General features: G+C 36.3%; 1 protein-coding gene across 1 annotated transcript in view; it reads right to left on the minus strand.

The window, feature by feature from the left end:
• The window catches only part of MAN1A1 (mannosidase alpha class 1A member 1), a 129,886-nt gene that overhangs the window by 39,624 nt on the left and 64,612 nt on the right, over positions 1 to 25,650 (minus strand). The window contains exon 5 of the mRNA XM_048935004.1: positions 12,763 to 12,857. Within this exon, the coding sequence (XP_048790961.1) occupies positions 12,763 to 12,857 (95 nt within the window). The remainder of the gene's footprint in view (positions 1 to 12,762; positions 12,858 to 25,650) is intronic.

A 25,650-nucleotide genomic window follows, 5' to 3' on the forward strand; every position in this document is an offset into this window, starting at 1 on the left:
AGAAAATAATTTATTTGTACATCAGTAAAAATTATGAAGTGATGTGAAACATTGCTGAAAGAGTGAGCATTCAACTATCTGCTAGACAATATTAATTTGAAAATAATTAAGATCCAAATGAAACACTTAGAATCTTCTTTGCTCCAACAGATTTCATTATCTATAAAGAATGCAATACGACATGAAATGGACAACGTGAAAGGTCAACCAGAAAGTCTGTCAGATTTGCTGTACTGACTGTGGCTTACTGGGAGATATTTAAAACACACAAGCTCCAGCAAGGCTAAGTATTGAATCAAGACAGTTACATTAAAGATACATAGCATATGGCTATCATTAAAGCTCAATTATAATGAATACTTGCTCATTTATTTCTCTCACAACTACTGCAAGGAATGAAGCAGCAGTTTCAGAGATGTCAGCTGGAAACAGTAGCCTTTCATTTAATTTGCAGAAAGATTGCTCTCTCCTATTAACTTCCTCATAAAAATGTGTCAGAGGTGTAACAATTAAAATGTAATTTTAACATGAAATTTAAACCAATGAAGGCAAATTTTCTGGAACAAAATGCTTAGCTGGCTCACTAGCCTCTCTTCATTTCCTTCTGAATAGCTCTCAAACTAACAAGCCTTATTTTTTCTTTACCCTCTAGTTATAGTGGCATTTGTGTGTCTTTCACATTTACTGCTAGGATTTTATTATAGCTTGTTTGTGGGTAGTGGATTGTTTAAAATAGAGCCAACTATTCTGGTACATCTTTAAAAATTATATTCACCCTATCCTCAGGTTGAATCTGGTCATGATCTACAAAAAAATGAGCAAGGTCTGCTCATCAAAAAGCAGTAAACACAAGATTGCTTTATTTCTAATGTGAGATTTCAGCAGGAACATAGGAGATACAACATATTTTGGATGTCAGCTAGATGCATCCACCTAACACAAGCACACATGATTCTCCTCATCAGTCCTCTAAACTAAGGTGTAAAAAGTCAGAATGCTTGCTTTCTTCAACAAGAAGAAACACTTATGAGTTCCTAAAGACTTCTGCCCTTAGACAAGTCAGCCCATGATGAGTTACATGTCTGTGCAAAACATGCCAATGGAATACTTCCTCATCAGAACACTCATTCTTAAGATTGACTCACCAGGTATTAGCTCCCTACTATAGTCAATCCAAATTACATGGCATTGTTAGAAAAATAAATAGTTCAGGTTTAGCCATCACAGAACTTGGTAATCATTCTAACACAGGCAGGCTCACTGCAGCAAGAGGAATACTTGGTTGAGTCTGTCTCACCTCCCACAACACTGATATGATAATGGCAAACCATTGGTATGAATGTGCACAGGATACCTAGCAACAACTCAGTGCAAAACGGAACAGAGAAAAACCAGAAGGAACTCAGCAGATACAGACTGTTTAATAATCCTTATTTCTCCTGACAGAGGAATTGAGTATCTTCTTTTATAGTTTCTTTCTCAATATGAATATCATACTGGCCATCACAGCAGAAACTGAATGACACAAGAGAGGATCACCTTTCAGTTATCTACATGCACAACTGATAAGCAATCAGGAGAAAAGGAAAAAAAAAAGTTTGTTTTTATAAAAAACAAAGAAGGAAAAAGACAATGAAGGCCAATCTATCAAATAGAATGAAACGATTTCAGTGTTAAGGTTAACACTGCATACCTACATTATGAGGAAAAACAACTTATCATTACAAAAAGCCTTGAGGCATTTTTATAGGACTGAATTTGCTTCTGGAAGACCTCCTGGACTTCAAAACTGAAGACAAATTTTATTGACAAGACTACATTATTTTGTTCAGCCAGACATTAAGAATATTTTCTCTTATCAATACCACTGTTCAGACCCTGCTTCTAATTTTTGTTCAGTAGCATTTGGTTTCTTAATAGACAAGAGGCACAGAGCACAGGGTGATTCAAGATGACCTTTATGCATCATAAAGATAGCAAGAGGGGCACAAACACTCCTCCACTCAAGTCACCTTGTCATGCTAATTTAGTACAGCTACATAATTTCTATATTCTTTTTGTGTTTCTGAAAAAAACATTTATGGGTTGCTTGTGTAAAATGCAACCTAATATAACCATGAAAGTAATTGCATTGGTTAGGTTTGTTAATTTGTCACAATTAAGTCAATAAGAGTTTCATTAACATCGTTATATTACCTGATTAGTTTTGAAAGCGATTATCCTAAGAACTCTATTTAATTGGAAGCTTTTCATTTACAAGGTACATTAAATTCTCAGTAGCATTTTAAGAATATTCAACATATGCAGGTCAATTACCAGTAATCACTGTTTCATACAACTGCTTCATGAGAAACTTCGTTACAACACTGGAAAAGAATAAAAGGGGGTTGTAAAGAATACATCTGTACTTCAGTTTACATCACTATACTGAAAGGCCATATCTAACATCTGAATTGTGAAAACCATTTCGAAATTAAAGAAAAGAAAAGAAAGAAAAAAAGAGCAAAGATTAGAAAACTGTTATCCACCTTAAAAGAGATGATAAATTGTCAGGACTGCCAAATCACTGAATTCCACTAACAGCACTCATGCCCAGTTGCACGTTAATTACCAGATTAGAAAGTTATAATTAATTTTCTTAATATCGCTACGCTGCTTTTCTTCCTTGAGTTAATAAAAACAGATTGCAATCAATCTTTGTTAATTCATGCTGTGGAACAGAACTGCTGTAGTTATTTCCATATGTGAAAAGCTCTGTGTGCACAGTTCTTGGTGAAATATCCCATCTAGAAGCTGTATCTTCTGACATTTAAATGAAGTGTTGTAATAAGGCAAATAAATTATAAATTATAATTTGACTTAATGTGGGTAGTTGAAAAACTACGTCTTAAAAATTAACAAATTTTCTAATGACAGAAGTCAGAGACTTGGATTTCAAAATATACTGTATTTCATCAAATTTTCAACCATAAAAGATGTTTCATTTGTAGTTGCATTGAAAGATTACATTGCTGAGACGTTTTTAATGATTAAAATGCAGTTGTGGTTAAGAAAGCATTTTTTAATTAGCTGATATTCTCATTAGAAACTATTAGAAGTGCTCCACACGTGACTGGTTTTCAAAGAGCACAGGATGCAAGATTTATAAGAACTATTAAGGGAAAACAACTATAAGGATCACAGTGCACCAAATTTTTGACAGTGTTCAGATATAAAGAAGTCAAAGCTAATTAATGCAGAGTTCAAACAACATGCATTTTCTTGTTTCAGTATCCACACTGGTATCAAAAGTCGCTTTTATATAACAGAAAGATGATTCAATTGTTCTTTTGCGAGGAAAAGAGAATCAAGTAAAACAAATGAAACTTTATTTTCCCTTTGTGTCTGAAAGATGTTCTATTTCTCCAGCCTTGTTGCTTCTTTTCACTCCCTTCCCCCCCAAGATTACTAAGAGACAGGAATGGATGTAGCACTACTGGAAATACAACATCATGGCTGCCCAAGAGCAGTAATCTGTGCTACTCAGTCTAATATAAGAAAACTCATGTAATCAGCTCAGGTGTTAGAAAAGGAAGACTGAATATTCAATAGCTAATGATGGCTGAAAATGTATATATATATATATTTATAAAAGTTTCTTTATTAAGTGCTTGTGCTGGGGAGCGGTAAAAAACATTTAATTCATTTAATTCTGTATTTGAGAGAAATGGAAGATAAGACATTATTAAGTCTAGATAGCCTCCAGCAGCAAAGAACTTTTTTTTTTTTTTTTTTTTTTTACAATTTATTCTTTCTCCCAAATTTGTCTAAATCAGCCCAACTTGCCTTGCAGTGCAAAGTGTTTATATACAAATATATCAATACTTATACATCTATTTATAAAATATATATCTATAGTATATCAGATTTTAGGTTTCTCTTATTAAATATATTGGATCAAGTGCAGAATCATAGTTTAGTAGAAGAAACAGAACAGAAAATGACCACTGGTGTGTTTCTCCTCAAAAATAAAGATAATAAAATTTAGATTAGAAGAGGAAAGAGGCATGGAAGAGGAGCAGTAGGGTTAGAAAATATATGAATTAGACCAGAGATAATGATGGATTGAATTATTTATTGGTTTACTGAAAACACAGAAATAAAGGCATTGGATGATCTCAGAATCTTGTAATGAAAAACTGATACCACAAATGGCCATTTGCAACTTAGATTCAGGATTCAAAACAGGTCAAGAGGCATTATAAGCAGAGAATAGGAACTGCATCATCACACTGATGAACATTAGACAACTGAAAGTAAGAAATAAAGCACTTCTGCTGTCTGTATTCAATGCTGAGATAAAATAGCTACAAATATTAGTCACATATTTAAACTAGTGCTTTTTTTAGCATCTAAAATTGCACTTTCTTTTGGTACTAGGGAAAAATCTTGTTCCTGTAGTCTTGTAATGCTTAGGTATCACACACAATACTGCCAATCATTTAGTGAGACTATCAAAGGCTTGGAATCCCTCTGCTCTTACTTATCCACCAATTATAGAGAGGCTTAAACAAGAGTAGAGGAAAAGCAAACAAACAGCCCAAACTCTTTCCACTTTGAAATTATTATTTTAATGAAAATGCTGCTAGATTTGAGAACTTGTCCAGCTGAAAGTATCAAAGTAATTTCAGCTAAAATCACAAGTGAATCTTCAAATTCTCTTTCCTTTCTTCATGGCCATTTATAAATGTCCCTAGTGAGACCTTTCTCTGATGGATTTTACAGGCAAAATCATGCAAATGTACATATATCAAATGCACAAAGTGAATAATAAATGTCTCTTGACCATCTGTCACTTAGAAACTTCTTAGGCAAGACAACTGTAGCATAACTGTTATTTAATTGAAGCGTTCCCATGAAGTGACTTGCAGTGACTGAGGAGTGCTTGTACTCATTTTGGGTATTCAACAAAACACAAAGTCTGTGTGACTTGACTTCCTTTTTTCTGAAGGAAGCCTTTTCCAACAGTCACATTTTGTCTGTAATAGGACTATATTTTGGTGGACACAAATTAAAAAATGGTCATGTACGATACAAGCAATTGAAAGGGAAATGATCTACAGCCAGTGCTGGGGTCTGTGCTTACACCAAAGAGTCTTGGTTCCAGCAGTCAGAATGGTCAGGGAGAGAAGCTCAGGTGGCCAAACACCATCTCTTTACCTCAGGGAGAGACAAGCACTTCTCAGACAGCCTCCTGCTGAATGGCTGCTTGGTGACTGCAGTGAGAGCTGGCTCATGCTGTGCTGGTGAGACATACAATTGTCTCTCACCTTCGGCTAGGCCCTATCCTGTATGCTTGCACGCTCAGCTCTCAAATACACCTAAAAACTCAGCACAACCATAGAGATCCAGGGGATCCCTTGTTTTTCCTGGGCAGCACAGAAATACTTCATGCAGGGAGCTCTCAATTATCTTGACAATATCAAAGGGATAGCAGCATTTAGCTGCTAAAGAAGAACCACAAGCACCACCAACCAGTTTGTCTGCTGATGTATAAAATCCTCTTTTCCATAAAGACAATTTCCAAACCTTGCAAGCCTGTTTCCTATGGGAAGAAGAGCAGTTTTAATTATTGGGAAGCAAATTGAGGATCTGATAAAATTTCCTCATGCTCTTCTTTACAAACCTTTATGTCTTTCCCCATAAATCCTGGCTGTTTCAACCAGGGCCTGGTTAATTTACATCTGAGTTGGCAGAAAACATAAAATACCTGGCCAGTACACAGCATCCCCTGTATATACTGTAAGTGCTGACTTCTGATATTTTCTAAGGCAAAACACAAAACAGTGTAACTTGCCGGTCCTGATTAATGTCTCTTCCACTTTCAGAAGTCTTCCTACTCTTGTTACAAACAACAAACAAAAAAAGTCACTTCCTGTCCTTAAAGAACTTACAAGATGAAAATTCACAATAGCTGAAGGAGATTTTGACACCCCACTGAGAATGTCTGCTGAGGAGTGGGACAAAACTCCTCAGTTCCTTTCCTCATTTCCTCATTTCATTTCATTTCCTCAGGGAAATGAAGACAAATATTCTCCTCTACTAGCAGGCTTCTGCAGGACATCACAATCTTGGTTTTGTTTTAAAACAATAAGCACCACCTCTCATTATTATCACAGAGAGCTCTGAAGTCTTTGCAATCCTACAGTTAGTTCTATGGGATCACAATACTAATCCCTGCATAGGGTTTTACAAACACCAGCAGTAGGGTAATAACTAACCTGTAATTAATTATTCACACTCATTTTACAGTGAACTAGTAAACTCTACATTTTGGGACCAAAATATTTCTCCCTTGGAAAAAAAAAAAACAAAAAAAACCACTTGAACTGAGGAAGAGAGGAAGATACTTTGCAGTAGCAACAATAGGTCCCAAGTCCTTGGTACACTATTACTGATGGGCAGCTTCTCATACCATTTCACGGTTACAGTATTGAATTAAAACCGCTGTTTAAATAATACGATTTAATCTTATGGAGTTTTGCAAAAAAATATTTTTCTTGGTTCTTTATTTCTTTTCTTCCCCTTGCCCCCCTCGATTTCCTTGATCTCACAAATATTTTCATAGTTTGGGATCCTTGCACTGTGTAGTGCTATTAGACACTACCAAAGGTCTAAAATATCTGTCCCCAAAACTGCACCAATATATCAAACCCAAATTTTAGTAATACTTTCAGATCAATTTACTTATTTCATCCATGAACATGGAAGAATTATTTATGGTAACTCAAGGGAAAAAAGGAATGCCACTATTTTCAATAGCTATAAATTTAAGAATAGTTCGTTTGATTCTTACTGAATACAAGGCACTAGTCATTCAGTGCAGAATGGACTCCTCATTTCAAATAAGGCAAAGAAAAGGCAAGCAATTTGCTTACTGTAGTGTTCTAAGGCTTTCTAAAACAGAAGTTGCTAAAGAGATGGAGTAAAACATGGTAATATGTAGAGTCCAAACAAACCTCATTTTTGAGGTAAATATTGCATTGTGCTTACTCAAGAACTCTAAAGTTGTTTATGAACCATGCAATGCATCAATAGATTCAGCATCACTTAAAACAGTAGTGCTGGCAAGATACACCCTTACTGAAACAGTCTTTATCAGTGGTTACTTATAAATCAGGCTGGAATTCACTTTCCTAACTTAAAAATTTAGTTCTTTTAATAATTTGTCTAAAGCCTTCTTTAGCCAATAGGGAGACATCAATACCTCTAAGAAGGCAAATAATCTGATCTCCCAAAAAAGTGTTTAGCACCAGAAAAACAATTTTTACGCAGCTGAAGTTCAGCAAGGATTTATCGTTCTACAACCAGTACTAATACAAATCCACATTGTGATCCAAACGCTTGTAGGAAAAAGTCTGGTTTCAATCAGTATGTTTTAACAGTGGAAATATAAGTATTTTACTCAATATCCAAATCCTTTTTATTACTGTTACAACTTCAGTTAACAGCACCAGTGAAGCATTTGCCAAAACCACACACACAAGCCTTTGTCAAACATGCATACAAGATTACTTTTAGCTTTATTTTCTAAGGCACTTTAGATTCCCTTTCTCTAAAATTAAGCCCAGAGTAGACAGAAAAGATAAAATTGAAAATTCTACCTAAACACAACTTCTGCCCAGCCTTACAGTGACAGTGAAGACAATGCAAGTTTTTCCTAATTACAATCCTTTTAAATTACACATTCCTTTTTGCAATGATAGTCAAATTTGAATAACCTTTTCTTAGCTCTGTAATCTTTTTTTTTTTTTTTTTTAATTTAGATGTTAGAATTAATAATGCAAACCAGAAAATTTACATTAACCTTCTGACAATGTGTGAGATTTCTCTCCTCTCTTCTCTTCTCCTTTCCTCCCCTTTCCCTTTTCCCTTTTAGAAAAGCCCGATGAGCCATCAGGACAAGAAAATGCATGAATCACTATCTCTGGTAAAGAATATAATATTATACAGACAACATGATGTTTAGGAAAATTTTGCAATATCATGCAACATTCATAGTTTGACATTTCTGATAAATTAAGCTGGGGAATTAAGCTGTCCAAAAACAAATTACTGAATTTAGTTGCCTGGATCCTAACTTCATATTTTCAAGCTTTCTCAGTGCATCTCAGTGCATAAAGTTCCTTTTACAAATCATAAGGAATATAACCGTAAGTGCATTGATTATGACATTTTAGAAGTCCCAGAATTTGAAGAAAGCCACTCTGTTAAGCATTAAACTGCATCTTTTCTTAAGAAAACAGTAAGCTTTCCTAACACAATAGGGCTCTAAAGAGATTATGAGACCCAATTTCTGTGTGATTTAGGCACACGAACTGTAAACATGTTTTGAATCTGGGAATCACATTGAAATGTTAAATTATTTTAAAGCAAGTACTGCTGTCTATCTTTAACACTTTATACATTAGTTGCTGATTTTTGAGCCACGTTTCCTACTAAATGGAAGATGGTGGTAGCTAAGTTTCTTTAAATGACTGCAAATTAAAATGCTACCAATTCCCTGAAATACCGAAGTGCATGCACCGCAGGAACAAAAAAACCCACCTGTGCCTTAGTCCCCCTGGCTACACTGTGGCATTTTAGCACAAAACCCTTTTCGTCAAAGCACCTGGAACCCGTTGTAAAGCGAGTTGGCCTGCTGGGGGAGAGCTTTTCTCCTCTATGCTGCTGTCAGGGAACAGGAAGCACAGGTGGTGGTAAAACCTAAAGCATTCCAACTTCTTCCCAGGGGAAAGAAAAAGCACATTCTGCCTTAGAAACATGATCTGATATGAAAAATTAAGAAGGCATTATTTTTTTTTCAATAAAGGTGGGCGGAAAAAAAGGTGCTCTGTGGGTGCACCATCTTGCTCAGAACAAAGGCAGGGGATTCCAGAGTCACATGTAGCTTCAGAAAACATTCATACAAGTATGGAGGCCTGGCAAGGTCTGTGGCCTAACATGAATATTCTGTACATTATGTGATTAAAATAAAAATTAAAATAAAAATTAAAATTAAAAAAAAAATCAAGTGCAATTTGTTTTATAAAAATAAGACATGCTAGCCACATCCAATAGCAAAAACACTGCAGTTTTGGTTACTTCTATCCTTGATTATCTACAAATGAGTAACAGCTTTGTTCAAACAATTTCACAGGTTCTCTGCAATCTCTCTTTGCAAAATATGTAATACTGAATTCAGCTCAGGTCCACTGTTAATGTATAATCAGTGCTAAAGTGTAAAAGGCAAAGAATCCTTGGCTGACATCAGACACAGTACACATTTTATGTTTATGTCAAGTAAATCTTATCACTTCCTGACTTCAACACACATTAATCAAATTTACTTTAATTTCCTCCCCTTTGACTTCCATTAAGTTTCCTGCTCTGTAATACTCCATCCATGCCTCATGGCCCTTTCCTTCTATACAGGACTCCCCACAGTCCCTATACCCACTAATGCTGAAATCAGCCACTCTCTCATGGAGTCAGGAAAAAAACACAGTATCCTCCCTGTAACAGCACTAGGAAGCAAGCTGGAGGTCCAGACAACCTACTTTGTTTGTTGTCTCCAGATATTAAAGAAAGAAAATACAAAAAACTATTTAGTCCAGACAAAAGCTTTTTCATAGATGTAAGGCATAACCATTTTTCAAAATTTCAGATGAGCTGAGAGGTTATATTATGGACTGATTCTATGTAAAAAGCCAGTCACCTTAGTGACTAATAGTATTGCTACATACTGTCACACAAGGGATAATAAATAACTTTAAAACAGCAATTCCACTGGTCTGTGCATGGAGAGCAAACATTTTATGGAAACTATGATTCTTCACGGAAGAATGGTGCTGGGTTGTTTATTACAAAGCAGTAATTTAATGTTATTAGAACTAATAGGAACTGGGGGAAAAAAAAAAAAAAAGTTTTGCTTCCAAAAGAAAAAAAAAAGGGGGTGGGGGGGTGGGGGAAGTGATATAATGAGAGATTTTCCATCCAAAAGAAAAAAACACTGTACAGGATCTCATACTGAGAAGTATTTTCTTGAGTGGTCCAATGGTCCAATAGACCAACAACAAACTGGAAACTGGGGCACCCTGTATTTCACAGCTGGTCACCATCTCAAAAGTCCAAATCATATACAGTTTCCTTTTTAATAGTTGCAGGGTAGATATATTAAAAAGGATACTTGACACTATGAACATGATACATGATGGATATTTCTTAAGATTACTTAAATCACCATCTAGGAGGGCCGTAATTTCAGAATTTTTTATTCCTATAGATTGGAGATTACAGAAATACCTAGTCAATACAATTGCTCAGTCATAAATTACTTGATAATTTATTTATTTAATTCTCTTAAACTTGAAGTTTAAGAGAAAAGGAATCGAAAACTTTAGCATCAATAAGTCAGTTTATTGTGGCTCACTGAGAACAAAAATAAGAATCATAAACATGAGTATAGTATTTAAAGAAGCTGTAGTAGTTGCAGTTTTACAAGCATTGAGAACAAAATATCTAAAGAATTCTTTTGGATGTGAGGAATTACAAATTTTAAGAACTAGCTTTGTCAGCTGCGAGTGAAAAACAGATTCTGAAAGTGAGGTGAAGATACAAAGCAATATCAGGAACATCAAAAACAATGGAAATGCAGCCTAAATACTTATAAAGAAATAAAAGGACATTTCACTACAAACTCCCAATCTAATTATTTAAAATGTTCTTTAGTGATAATGTGAAATTTCATATAGAGACAAACATACTCAAGAAACTGGCTAACAATTTTAGCTGCAGAAAAAGTACAATTAGCATTTTTATTTGAAAATTAAGGTTCCACAAATAGACAGCAAGTGTCCCATGGTCTTTGAATCAAGAAGAAAGAAACAAAATGAAGAAAAACAATGGAAAAGAAAGAGATGACAAGACGTAAGGTGGATGTCTTTGGCACGCTAGAACTCACAAAGACAAAAGAAGGTTTGCACACAGGCAATCACAGAGAGAGCAAGTCTGGCTCTGATACTGCAGGATAAGCAGAGAAAATAAGCTATTTTGTGAAGAATATTTGCCTAGTGAAACCAGTATTCAGCTCATCTGTTAATCCAAAAATAGTCTTTTAAAAATAACCAGACATCCACAATTTGTTGTCAATGTTCTCCAGTTTGAAGCATAAATCAAAATAAAATCAAATAAAATACTAATCAGAAATGAGGCATATTAGATCTGTAATATATTCAGGCTTCAGTGGCTTAGCATTTCCTAAGCCTGGATGACAGCATATTTGTTTATGCACGGTATTATAGAATTGTCATCTACTGAAGGTCAAATCTAGACAGATGTGTAAGGATTCGGAATGAACCATCAAGAACACAGCACTGAATGTAACACTTGCTAACATAACAGATGAAGTTATCTTGACGCAGATTTTCTTCCACTTTGGTGAAAGATAAAAAATTGATCCCCAACCTTTTTTTTTTTTTTTTCCAATCACTATCTTATATTGCCTGGGATCAACATTTGCAGCGTCCCACAGCATTTGTTATGAGAGAACCAGGAACAAAATCATAAAGATCCACCACTGAATTTGAAACATTTGAAAAAAAATAAATGATATATTTAGTAGACAAGTAATGATTTAGATAAGGGCTGTATATAAGAAATTTTTAGCCTGAATACCTTTAATAACATTTAAATACACTATGTAGTATAAGGTACTGTTGTGCTGGAATTACAGATGTATGCTAGGATTTTGTACTCAGAAGCATTTGTAACAGCTTAAAAACAAATGAAAAAGCTCAAACTATAGTGCAATTAACTTGTGCAGAACTCATTAAAATCTTTTGAGAATAAATCATTAACATGCATATAAGTAACTACTTGAATTACAAGGACCACCACCAAGCAGCAGTTAATCAGTTCCTTCAGTGATGAAAAAGTCCACAAGGAACAAGCTCCCTCCTGCCCCTAGCACACACTCATACTCTTGGTCCCTTGCATCCTTTCTGTCTGAAAGAAAGATGGGAGATAACCCTGCCCAAACTACAATGCTAGGGATTTCTGTAGGATCTGGCTCTGAGGAGCTTATTGGGAATCCTCAGACATAGATAGCCAACCTAGCAAGTGTACCAATGCCAAGTCTCAGAGTGGGAAAAAGGCATACCATGAATATACATTAAGCAGAGAACAGGAGAAGCTTACTGTTAAGGAGGGAATCACATAACCAAAGAAACATATAAAACATGTGACATCAACACATGCAGAGAAGAAACTCTCCTTGATTCTCCCTGACAAGCAGTACCCCACATTCTTGTAATGGGTGATGCTGAGATTTATTTACAGTATTATGAAAGCTGAGAGAATATACGCTTCTCATTAGTGAGTGAGAACCAGAAAGTAATTTGTAGCAGACATTACTGTTGCTTCTTGATATACTAGTTATTGAAGGACTAACAATGGCAAGTGAGAACAGATAAGAGTACAAGTAGCTAGACACCTTCCCTTTTCAGAGTAGCACCCATCCTTTTGCAACTACTGTTCGTATAACAACACTAACACTAATGTAGGACTTTGGGAAAAGTGATGAACGTACTAAAAGAGTAAGTTATAGAACTAAGGATCTTACATGAACTTTTACCTCGCTGGAAAGATTAGAACTGTGCTGCAACTGCAGTAGTTCTGTGGCAAAGGATTTTAGATTCAAGAGAACTTTTTTATATGCTCTAGTCACCAAAAATCACGTTTTACCTCTTAATATTAAGCAATGCCCAAGGTATCCCAGTGGGAGTGTTGAAAGCAGGCAGCAATTTCTCTCCAAGCTCTACTGCCTTCTTCCGGAAAATCTGGAAGTTAAGAAGAAAAAAGTATTAGAAAATTCATTGCAGTTCCCAATAAACAATATTTCAGCATAACAAAGAATTCCTGCTTTTTCCTTAGTGATTGAAGAAACAGAGCAGCACATTCAGTCTTCTATTACACAGCATAATAGGGGGATAGCCATTGTATGCCATGGACTACAGAAGAACTCATACAGCAGTGTTACACGGTGAAGACATCCAGACAACAGCACTGGCAAGAACAGCATTAAATCAGAGACGACAGTGTGACTGGTCCTGCTCTGCTGTGCAATGGAGCAGGGGGTTTATTAGTTGGGTGAACTGCTGGGTCCATTCTGGACAGTACAAAGCTGCCTGCCCAAGATGATATGTCCTCCCTGGACACAGGGATGTTGTCACAGGAGCACTGCATACGTTCTGGATAAGTCAGCTCACAGTGATGGGATTTGTTAAGTATGCCATGGGTACTTGGGCTGGATCACCAGGTACCTGCTGCGTGAATGTGCTGCACAGGTAATCCGAGGCAAACATAAAGCACAACACAACACCTCCCCCCCTGCCAAAAACAAAAAAGAGAAATGGTATTGTAGTGATATTTTTTCAGCATCATAGTCTTTATGGACTCAGTCAGTTTACACCCAAATTGACGTCAATGCCATGGTTAATTCAGAAATTGGAATATACTCCTACAGATAGCAGAGATAACTGAGTTTTAGCTAAAAGTTCCCCTTTAAAATAAAGAGAAAGACCTCGAATATATACACCCACAAGAATTACAAACAATTTAACATCAGGAACTTTTATGATTAGAGAAATAGCCTGTAACACTACAACAAATAGGATGTTGCTCTACTTTGATTGCCAGCACAGCTCAGGTTAGCCTGACTTTTGGAGCACTGAGAACTTTAGTAAAAGAGCTTCTATTAAGAAGCAAAACTGTTCCAACTTAAATGTAGAAATCTATACAGAGATCCCAGAATATAGATGTTCAAGGCCTATTTGCTTGGGATTACACTGAAATCCAGTGCAAAAGTGAAAGGCATTAACTCGGGTGTAATAGCCAGAATAGTGAAGTCACTTTCATCATCTTCTCCCTCCAGTAATGACTCTCTTCAATTTATTTTTCCCCTTGAGTGTATTTATGATGGGTTTGTATTTATTTATTTTTAGAACTCAACTTGTACACTTCGTGCAACTCACAGTACAGCCAAGTACAGTGCAGTAAATTATCAGAGAAAGAAAACAGTGCAAAGGAAACACCTCTATATTTTTAGACAGAGTATCACAGAATCCCAGAATGCCTTGGTTTGGAAGGGACCTTAAAGACCATCCAGTTCCAACCCCCTGCTGTGGGCAGGGTTGCCCCCTCACCAGATCAGCCTGCTCAGGGCCCCATCCTGGAATGGGTGAACAACAACTTCCTGGAAGGAAGAACAACCACGGCTTATCTGGACAAAAGGTTTTCATTGTTTAAGAATATGATCCAAAGGGAATTTAAAACTCTGGGACAATCATATTACCATAAAGAACCTCCAGACTACTCCACAGTCTCTTCATATGACACAAGTTTCTGTGAAAGTAGTCCTAGATTTGGAATTACAGATATCTTGAGACGTTAAAGAATTTGAAGCTAAATTCTGGCTGAAGTCAGAAAACATTTTTGAGTGGAGTGCCTGTGAGTGCTGGAAGAAAGCTGAAATAGTGCAGCAGGGAAAACAATCTGCTTGGAAATCCCTTCAGAATTCATGTTATTTCTGATTTCCCAGATTATTGACTGTGTGGATTCTGACAAGAATTAGTCATGGATTTGTGATCATCAGACAGCACAACATTCAGTCTTCCCAAGGTTGAAACCTTGTGGGAAACTCAGTAAAAACAGCTGATGCAGAACTGTGTTAACTCCCAGCAGATTTTCTGGAGAGGAGAAAGTGGCCCACAGTTTGCCCACAAGCTTTTCCCTTGTTACACCACACAGTTGCATTTGTTCACCTGTGCTATTAAACCTGAACACGTTTTGCTCTTTCAGCACAAGAGAGCTCTCCTGAGATTTTCACAATATATGGTATGGTCAATGTACCAGTTTAACTTAGCATCTCTGCACTGAGGCATTAACAGGAGAGTGGTCAAAATGAACCTCCTTAGCAATGGGCACAAATTCCTGTAGCAGCATCTATTGGCTGCGCAGCATAAAACTAACTTTTCTATCACATGTAAAGGACACCAAAGCTGGAGATTGTCAATGTTCTGTCATACATTCTTTTTAGACTTCTATTTAACATCAAGATGCAATCACCCCTTCAAAAGGCATGTACATGTTCAACCATAGCAGTGGCATCAAGGACAGTAACAGCCCAAGGCTCCATAACTACTCTGCTATGGGCTGTATTATTTCTCATCACCAAAAAAAATTCAAACTCATAAAGAATTCTATTACATTAATTGCTTCTGGACAGAAATGCATTCTAATTTCTCAACTAAATATTTGTTAAACAGCATCAGTAATTTAATTTCAAATTGTTCTACTAACTCACATTTTTTTCTATTCCATTTTTGCTATAAATTGACAACCTAATTTCTTATTTTAAAAAACTTGCCTTCTCCATAAAAATGTCAAAAGTAACAGTTATCTAAACACATCTGATATTGGTAATTGGTAAGGAAACACTGCCCCAGCTACAGATATTCAAGGAAAGTCAAAACTACTCATGATGAGGACATAGCTTTGAAGAAATTGCTAGTCCTTTGAATACGCGTTGAAGCTGGGCATTCCAACTTTGTTCTTTTCCAAAATCCCCATCTTTTAATGTAGGAAACAGTCTGAGAACAGGGGAAAAAAAAAATAACTAGGAAAATAGATTTTTAAAAGTGATTTTGAATCATCATACAATCTTGAGACAACTCTTCAGGTGAAAACATACTTCTTGTTTACAAGACAATTTCAACAAGTTATTACTAGTACGTACTAGGTATTTTCCTTCTCTTTTCAAAGTTAAAAAGAAATCAACTATGGACACTAACATGGCTGAACAAGCGATTACTAAATCACTATCTATTAAGTAAAATGGTATAGGCAAGAATGAGAAGAATAGAACAAAACTTTGTGAATGACTGAATACACTAAATAGCAGCTTCGTACAGCAAAACTGCGCCCTTTCATTGAGGGTAAGAAGTTGAAGACTAATAAAGGAACCAAGTTGTTTTTGATTTGAGGCTTTAATATTTACAAAATAGTAACAGGAAAAACTAGCGTAAGTTGTAATTTTTCTAGACTAAGAAATAAACGTTGTACACTCTAGATATTTTTTCAGTTTGTAAAAGTGAATAAATAGAAACTACTTAATATATGTTGCTGATATGAATTTCACTTACTAAGTCCTTTTTTGGTAAGCAAAAATACGATAGCCACTACTGGCATGTACAAAAATGCAAAAATAACAGAGCATGGAAGATATTATATATATAATAAAGAAAAAGACTACAGCAAAATTTCCCATTCCAGTGGTGATCTTGAGAGTCTCAAGGACGTTTTCTGGCCTCTCCTCATGGATTTTCATACAGCAGTAATGAAGGCTTACTTAGACAAAATACTCTCTCTGAATCAGAACTGTACCATGCACCTGTAAAGGTGCAACTGCAGAACTGTCATTTGGTGCAGTATTGGCTTTCTTTAGGGTGCAGGATGGTTATTGCCCCTAGATTAACACTAATAAAAAAGATTTCTCTAGCTGGAGGAACCCAAAGGGAAAAACTCCTTTGAAAGTGTTAGATTACTTCATCACACACTTAATTGCTAATCAGGAAGAAAACACAGGAAACAAAGAAATATCTCAGAATTGCATATGAGGCACAAGAAATTTAAAAAGAGCATAGTATGCTCCATACCAGTGAAACAAGAAATTGAAATTTAACAGTAATTAGAGGAAACAATTCTATTCCTTAATGTATTGTTTTTTAATTGATGAAGACATTTTCTCCACATTTCTAATTCTATCAAATTAAGCATTTTTCCTTTTTGTTTTATATTTACAGATAAAAACTGACAAGCCACTAAATAAGATTTATTGCTTGCTTTCCTGTACCTGATTGCCTTTCCCAGTAGGGTAGGGAATGAATATTTCAATGCAAAAGCAGGAAACGGGAGCAGAAAATGAACAAGGACAGGCTGCTTTGCTTCTCTTCAGAACACCGAATAGAAATCCTTTCAGCATAACAAATGTTGATTTATGTTTAAAGTGATCTGCTAACAAAGAATTCTTTAGGAAGATCTTGTTCTAATACCTTCTTCACTAAAAGATAATCCAGGATTTTTGCTATACCAAAATAATTTAAACAGCACAAGTGAATTATCCCACTCTCTTCAATACCAAGCGATATGACACTTGTTGTGCTATGTGAAAAAAATTCCTGCAAGATATTCCCAATGTTTATGAAAACTTGGCATGATATCTGATTGCTGACATTAACTCGGCAGCAATGATCTGTTTTACAGTTCCTGTTGCTTTGACTGGTGGCTTGGGGGTTAATTCCAGCCAACCTTCACTGAAGTCTGGCTGAGCCAAGTCAGTTATTAAAGACCCGTGTTGCAAGTCAGCAACACTTCTGAACTCAGGCATTGCAATGAGTTACTTTGGTGTAGAAACTGACAGCTGGAGTCCAAGCAGACACTACCTCGGACCTATGCAGCTGCAACTGTATTTATTGTGCACTCACATCCAGAAGTGCTGGAGAATCCATTTTAAGTATTTTGCCTGTGTTCAGTGACATGGCTGGATGCTGGCAGGTCCCTTGCAGAGGCACAGGGCCTGCACAAGATCCCCTACCTAGAGCACCCACATCCCTGTGGGGCTGAAGTTGCAGCCTCCCACAGGGCAGCCCAGTCTGGGAGGGGAATCTGGGCCTGGGAGGGGAAGAGCTGACTTTGATCTGGAAAAGTGGATCATGACAAAGCATAATTCAACTTCCTTACAAAGTGTGGTTTGCCACACCCTCAAATAAGAATTTTGACTGGACAAAACAGGGTTTTATTTTAACAAGAATTTCCATGCAGTAGCCACCAACCATTGGCCACATGCAGACGGCCCCAGCAGGTTTCTTGTCTCACAGGGATGCCAACAGAGAAAGCTGATACACTGCACAGCAGAGGGCTTCTTGAAACCAGTTGACATCAGAAAAGTCCCACAAAAGAGCTACATCAAAAAGACTCAGAGAGGTAAATAATCTCAACCACTCTTCTCTCATTATAACCCTCAAAACTGTGCTAGTTTTCATTCAAATCTCTCACATATAAGAACATCAGGTGAATAAAGCAGGAGGAACATTGTGTTTAAAAATAATCACTATCTTTAGCCATTCCCAGAATCTTGTTAAGCATCTGCTACCACACCGTGCTGGGTATGAAATTATAAAAGACAGATACGCACACTGGTTTCCAGATAAGAGAACCTGGAAAATGCAGATCCTGCAGTTGCAGGAGAATTCTTATCTCAGTTGAAGGCTGAAATAGGCACAGGACAGTATTTTTAACAAGCTCTTCTTATGGGAATCCGAAGTTTGTATTTAATACATTCATGACAGCAACAGCCATTAGAGCACTCATTAGAGCTTTTGAGAGCTCTTGGCACCTAAGGCGTCAGCTCAGAAAGGAGAACAGCAACTTCCAGCTTTCAAAAATGTTGATCTGCAGGTATGCAAAGAACCTCCCTGGACCCTGCAGTTAAGGAAGACTCAGCCTGTGGTTTCTGTGAGCCACAACTCCATCTCACTTGTAAAACATTAGAGCAGAACATCTTCAAAATGTGTGGAAATAACAGAGAAGTGTTTAGATTTGTATAGGATACTCCAGAACCTGCTGGTTTCTAGCTTGTAGGGACCATACCACATAATAAGCAGTATGCTATAATATCCATGGATATTATTCCACAATGAAGAGCACGAAAAATATCTATTATCCTATTAAGAGAGCTAAAACATACATCAAGCTAATATCTTCTTCAGAAGCAAATTTATGCAAAGATGCTTATTACAAAAATTTGATTACAACTCTGAAAAAAACCTGTATTCAATTTTTGCTGTTGTTGTTATGGCTTTACTGATGACAAGAAAATTAATTTTCTTTTCTAGCTGATTATTGTACCAAAGAAATCACACAGCACCATGAAGAGTTCCTCCCCGGTAGAAAAGACTATGGAGAAATTAATCAAATGGAAGTAACTGGATTAGTGAGAGATTTCCTGATTTAATCCAAATGTACATAGCAACAAAGCAGAACACAAAACCCCTCAAGTTATCAGCAGTAGCTAACACACATAATTACTTCAGAATTTTTTTTAACTAAAAAAAAAAAAATAAAATCTAAATTCTTTCTGATCAAAAAGTTTACTTCAAGGAAAGTCACTAGTAAATACACAAACTGGCAGAAAGTAAGCAAGGTATAAAACAAGTAAATATTAATGTAGAGTAATATAGATGCTTGAAGCTTACTTGAAAGTGAGAATGAATTGCTACATAGGAGTAGAATTAAAAAATCATAAAGGAAGACTTTGGTCTACTTATATTTGGTTATTTCCTTTTTTGATACTTATATGTATTTAAGATTGCTTACTCAGCTACAAAGAACTTTACATTAGAGTAACTGCTAATTTATCTACCAGTGTCAAGAAACCATTAACTGTTTTAAAGCTTATGCATACTCCCAATTGAAAGTTAAGCTACAACACATTAGCACCTTGAAAGCTCAAGTGCTGGTCACTTACTATTACCTTTGTTGTGATAATTTAAGAAAAGGTGGAGATAAATAAATTAAACTTTAACGATTGCCTGTAATAGAAGCAATGATTTAGGTATAAAAGTCTTTAAGAACTTCTCACCCTAAAGTCAGGGTGGCCTTAACTTTCAAACAGTGTAGTTTGCAAGGTGAGTAATGACCTCAATTTGCTACATATGTGCAGATCACCATGCTATGGCAGCTGACTCCAGAGGTCCAAACCACAAGTAGCAGGACTCATGCCTAAAAAAGCCATGCTTAAATTTTAAGTTTCTGAAATCCCACACAACCCCAAATAAATAAATTATAACATAGCTCAGGGTAAGTAAATCTCTGTCAAAGACTTGGGATGCCGTTCTTATGTCTTGTCAGAAATAGAAATGAATCACTGAAGAGGCTGAAATCCCAGACCTCCCGTCAAATGATGTTTCTGCCAAGGGCAGATGGCAAGCTAGCAGGAATCAAAATTGTCATCAGCCTCAGTGAAAACAGAAAACTAAGCCTAAACCTAAGAGCCAGTCTAAGTTTTAAATCTGTTTTTACCTGTTTGTTATTCAGATAACTTGGACAGGGTTCATGTTACAGACCCATATTTCCTCTTTCACCCCCACAAAACAAAACTTCCAGCAACCTACTTAAATCTGGTATTCAAATGCTTGGATGCTGGTTGGAGACACAAAAACCATCATCTCCAGGAGCAGCCACTGCACTAGCACCAGGCATGCAGGCTGAGAGAATAACATACGTCATATGTCTAGTGCTCAGGTCTTCTATACTTAAGTTAGATTATACTTGTATTTTAAAATATATTGGACATAAGTAAATATTAATAGAATAGAAATACTGCATATACAATGGAAACTCATTATATTGTGAAGCAATACAGAAAACATCTGGATGCCATCTTAAGAGATTTGTGTTTTTCATGATTAAGGAAACAGCTGCCTTAGTAAAATTACTCATATCCACCAGTAATGAGGAATATCTTTTAGCACAGTTCATCTGTTAAACCACAAGCATCTGCTTCCTAATTTTCTTTTTATTTAATCTTGTATATCCAGACCAAGTGCTGGAACAACAAATTTAAATAGCTGCCTCATTTTACATCTAGCAAACTATCATATCTAAACAAAGAACAACACATTGCATATGAAACTCTCCTTTCAAGCAGGTGACCGCTGAGAGGTGATTTGCAACACCATCTGTGTGAAAGGGAGGGATGGGTGGAGAAGTCTAATAAACATTATTACACGGTGAATCAATAATTACATTCTTAATGTAGCATAAAGTGCTAACTGAAGATTCATTCCTAGCTTTTGACTTTATCTTTTAATTCCAACACCATTAAGTGATTCAGAGAAATACTATAAACTATGATCATAGACCACATGTAAAAGACACTGTAAAAAAAAAATAAATCACTCTATAAGTAAAGGAAGTTCTGTTTGCTTTTCAATGTTACCTAACATACTTAACAGCAAATGAGAGCTGTTTGTTTCAGCCACTGTTCCGTGATACTTGTAAGATTGTTCCACTTGCTAATGGAATTCTAAATGCTTCTTAGCTATACAAATACAACAGCTTGTAACGGATACTGAGTATTCCTACTTTTATTGTTCTTCAACTCATTTTTTTCCTAAAAATTACTTCAGAATTAGAATAATAGCTTAATGAAGGTTTTCTCAAATAGCAGACCAGAGCAGGGAGAAAGCAGCAAAGTGCAATTGCCCTCCATGATTCGTTGATGGGGGGGGTGGGGGGGGTGGGGTTTACCTTCCAAAGCCCAAGGTCTCCCATATTCTAACAGCTTCTTTGAGTTGGATTATAGCAAACAGGTAGCTGCAGAGAATATTTTGCCAGCTTGATGAACCTATGGAAAAAGAAAACAAACTACCCTGCCTCTTTACTCTAGCCCCTGTCAAAAGGGAATCTCCCTGAATCAACCCACAGTCTGGCATCTCAATCTGACACCATCACAAGTATTTTAAGTAAATCAAGAACTGGTATCACTCAAAAGCCATCCCTCAAATGGTTAAAACTTCTGACACTGTATTGTCTTGGCACACAGACCAGGTAGCACAGACTAGCTCTTCTACACCTAGCTCAGGGGTTGTTCCCTTTGAAGAGGGCTGTGCCAGTTGTTGCAGAGCAATTGTTCTGTTTCTCCAGTGGTAGTGTTGGTGCCCCAAGATATAAAACTTTTTTTCCTTTTTTTCCCCCTGACTCGAAGTACTCCAGATGGCAAAAGGGTAGCATTTCCTGGAAGCTACAGGTGAAAGTTATACATAGCCTGAAGCATAGCACGGGGGCATATGCAGGGCAGTGCCACAGGACAGTCTTAAGTGCACTTTTGTTCAAAGCACAGTTTCAGTGGACTCTGGAACAAATCAGCGATTTCCAGAGCCTCCTACCTCTTTTATAGGGCAATGGTGACTTGCTCCAGAAAGAAGCAAGCAGTAAACTAATTCACTTGCAATGATGCAGATTAGGGCCCAGGAACAAAGGATGAGAACCCAAGCAGACATGTCTACATACTTTTGTTTAAGAACAAGTAATGATGTTGGGCATAGAATTAGAGGATTTGACTTCATTAAACACAAAAAGCCTAAGTACTTTCATTTGCATTAAAGTTTATCTAATGTCTTTTAAAGAGATCTTCTGCTTCTGCTCATGCTTTGGAAATTCCACTGACCATTAATTGGATGTGCTCATGGATACAAGATTAAATTAAACTAATATTTTAGAGTGTTTCTTCCATTGTTTAAACATATATCAGATTTAATGAGTATTCAAAATTAACTTTGTATATTAAAGCTATTCAGTGTTTAAACAATAAAAGAATTCTTTTAATTCTTATACTAAAGCTGATACAGGGATTTCCAAATTTTGTGACCTCAGATACTGGAAACATCATAAATATTTCAAAAAGTAAAATGATTGCAAGTACAAAGACAATGCCCACTGTTAGTCCGATAGATTTACAGCACGGATCACTTAGGAACATGTCATCAGACATAAAACGACTTTCCTATGCCACAAGCAGCTACAAACTGTTTCCATCTCACTTTTAGATGTATGGAAAAGGAACAAGAAGTATGTTTGCTCCAGCTTTAAATTTTCAGTAGTCTCTCAGTCACAACAACTTAAACCAGAGAACATATTTTCCATTTATTTTGGCAAAATTCATTAAATGCAATGGGATTGAGAATGTGTAATTTGAGTAAACTCAGGCTGGATTTGAAGCTCTGTTCAAACAGTTTTACTTTATTCTGTGACAGGCGAGCTCTGTAGCACTAGCAGTTGCATTGATTATGCATTTCTGAGATGCTATTTTTCAGTGGAGAGGAACATTAAAATTTAACATCCTTCTTTGTTCCTTTCTCCACAAGACCACACACGATCTTCCTGGTTTTTTTACGCAAGTAATACAACTAGAAAAAACTCTCTTTTATAGTAGAAAAGGATAATGATGCTTTCCTAGCTCAGTGTGTTATTACCGTTGAGATTTCTCTGACAAACAGTAGTCACTGGACTGTCTGATGAATAATGTGTGCATCCAAAACAAGCCTAAAGAAAGTGCTTTTGTACTTTCCTAAAATTAAATATAAAAACCGAGAACTCTCTTGCAGTTCTTTTAATGTAAGCCAAGGAGAAGTCTTCAAGAGTGGAAAACCATAATTTAAGAAGCTGCTTTTATGTTGTAAGTTAAATCATCAAGCAGACTAATTCAATTACTCACTGTTTACTCTAAGACTATTTCTCTTACTGGACAAGCTATAAAACTAAGTGGCTAAAATATAAGAAGGCAGACATTTCTAATTCTTAAACATCAAAAACTACTCTGATTGAAGAGCAGTGCTGCCAGTAAGTAATAAATTTATGAGCAAATCAATTAGTTTCGCTGAATTTCCTACAGAATTGTTTGGGTTTCCCCCCCTCCTCACTCCCTCTTCCCCTAACAGTTAAACTTTGAATTCATTCCTATAACTAAGTAGCCATGAGATGGTCTTTCCAAAGATGACCATTACATTATTTTTGAACATATGTACACATGCAATGTATACTTGGAGAAAATGATGGTTAGAAGTAATCATAAAGTTTTGAGGTAGTACACATATTATCATTAACAGGAATTATTATGTTTCTTTCCCTTTCCCCACTTGATGCAAGGAGGGGGAAACAAGAAAAGCTTGACAGTCCTATAAGCTCTTTTTGTTTTAACCCAAAATCATGACATAGTTCTACTGTTTCATTTTATTGTTTGACTGAAGACTTCTCACGGCCAATCCTAGAAAGAATACCAAGCAGGTTTCACTTGATTATTTTTCTAGTTTGTAGTACGTAAATTAAAACATAACAGTAATGTATCTGCCTTTCAAGTTGGAATTGATTATGAAAAAAAAGTCTTATAAGCATGACTTAGAATGATCTACATTCATTTGTTCAATCACCAACTGTCATAGACCATCGAAAAAGAACTGGTTGAGCAAGGAATTCTCACTATCTCAGTAAGTTCTGCCATCATTGGGCCATTTAATAATCATATTAGGAAACAATCTTTGAGCAAATCAGAATGTCTGATGGCATTTAATATTAGACTACATCTGCCCAGCTGTTCCCTGGTCTCCTGTAGCAGTCTGGCAATGTTTGCCTGTAGCATCTCAGGAGTTATTGATCTCGTCTAGAATCAGTAAGATTATTTGTTGATCCCTCTTGAATATAAATGGAAATAAAAGCAACTATGGAGAGAAAAGACTGAGCACAATCTGACTGATGTTTGCAAGAGATACCCTACAAGCTGCAAATGCTGATGAGAAGGCCTGAGTTATTCACAACTTTTGCATAATAAAAGGAAAAAGATTGGAATTCTCTGTATATTATGAATTGTGTTTTTAGGAACAAGTTAGGAAAACAGCATCTTTTAAGAAATGCCATTGTGAGCTGCTGACTCCATTTTGCAGCTGTTGGTTTGAAGAAAACAAAAAAAGATTTTTAAAGAAAAATGGAAGAGAATGAATTTCACAGCATTTTCTTATCACACAAGGATCCTGAGGATCCACTGGACTATAAAATTATCTAGTCATGCTTGCAAAAATTAAGGACAACATGCCCCCCAAGGAAAAAATCACAACTTTAAACCACAAGCAGAACTGAACCAGCTTCCAAAAACAACTAATGTCGTTATCTTATATAGCCTACAAAAGTAGATGACAGCCTAAGGGCTGAAGAAAACAAACCAGACACATTCAGTTCTTCAGATTAATGGTTACAGAGTCATTTGGTAGTTCAATGTATCTGATTCTTGAAATGCAACAGAATTGGCCCATGATGCCAGAAGGAAGTTTGTTTTTTGTTAACTGAAGATTGACTCTGCTTCAGTCACACTGCTGCTGAAATGGTCTTCCCTGTTTACTTCAAAGTTTTGTCAGTTTACATGTGGTTGTTTTTGTTTTTTTTATTGTAGTAAGCTGAATTATGAGAATCCCTGCTTTGTACCATCTAAGCAATTACTAGTTGAAGAGATTATCAAAGTCAGATGGCTGAACAAGCAACCAATATTTGAGTGGAGAACATCACAGATGTATAAACATAAACATAAAAACCAAGTTCTTCAGAATATCTTCACTACCCTCTTGACCTCTTACATCTTGTGTATTAATAGAAAATTGATTAGTAAAATGATAGTAAAATGATACTAATAAAACAAGGGGGAGTGGTTTTAAGCTTGAGGAGGGAAGGTTTAGATTGGATGTCAGGGAGAAGTTCCTCACAGAGGGAGCAGAACAGACTGCCAGAGAGGTTGTGGATGCTCTGCCCATGGAAATGTTCAAGACCAGGTTGGATAGGGCAACCTGATCTAGTACCAGATCTGGAGGTTGGTGGCCCTGCCTGTGCAGGAGGATTGAAACTTGATGATTCTTGGGGTCCCTTCCAATCCAAGCCACTTTATAATTCTATGATAACTAACCAGATAACACCTGTGGAAATACAAAACTAAAATATTTATTTATTTATTTACTTCTAATGTAAGTAGTG

Source organism: Lagopus muta, chromosome 2 (genome assembly GCF_023343835.1).
Source record: "Lagopus muta isolate bLagMut1 chromosome 2, bLagMut1 primary, whole genome shotgun sequence".
In the NCBI taxonomy this organism is placed as follows: domain Eukaryota; kingdom Metazoa; phylum Chordata; class Aves; order Galliformes; family Phasianidae; genus Lagopus; species Lagopus muta.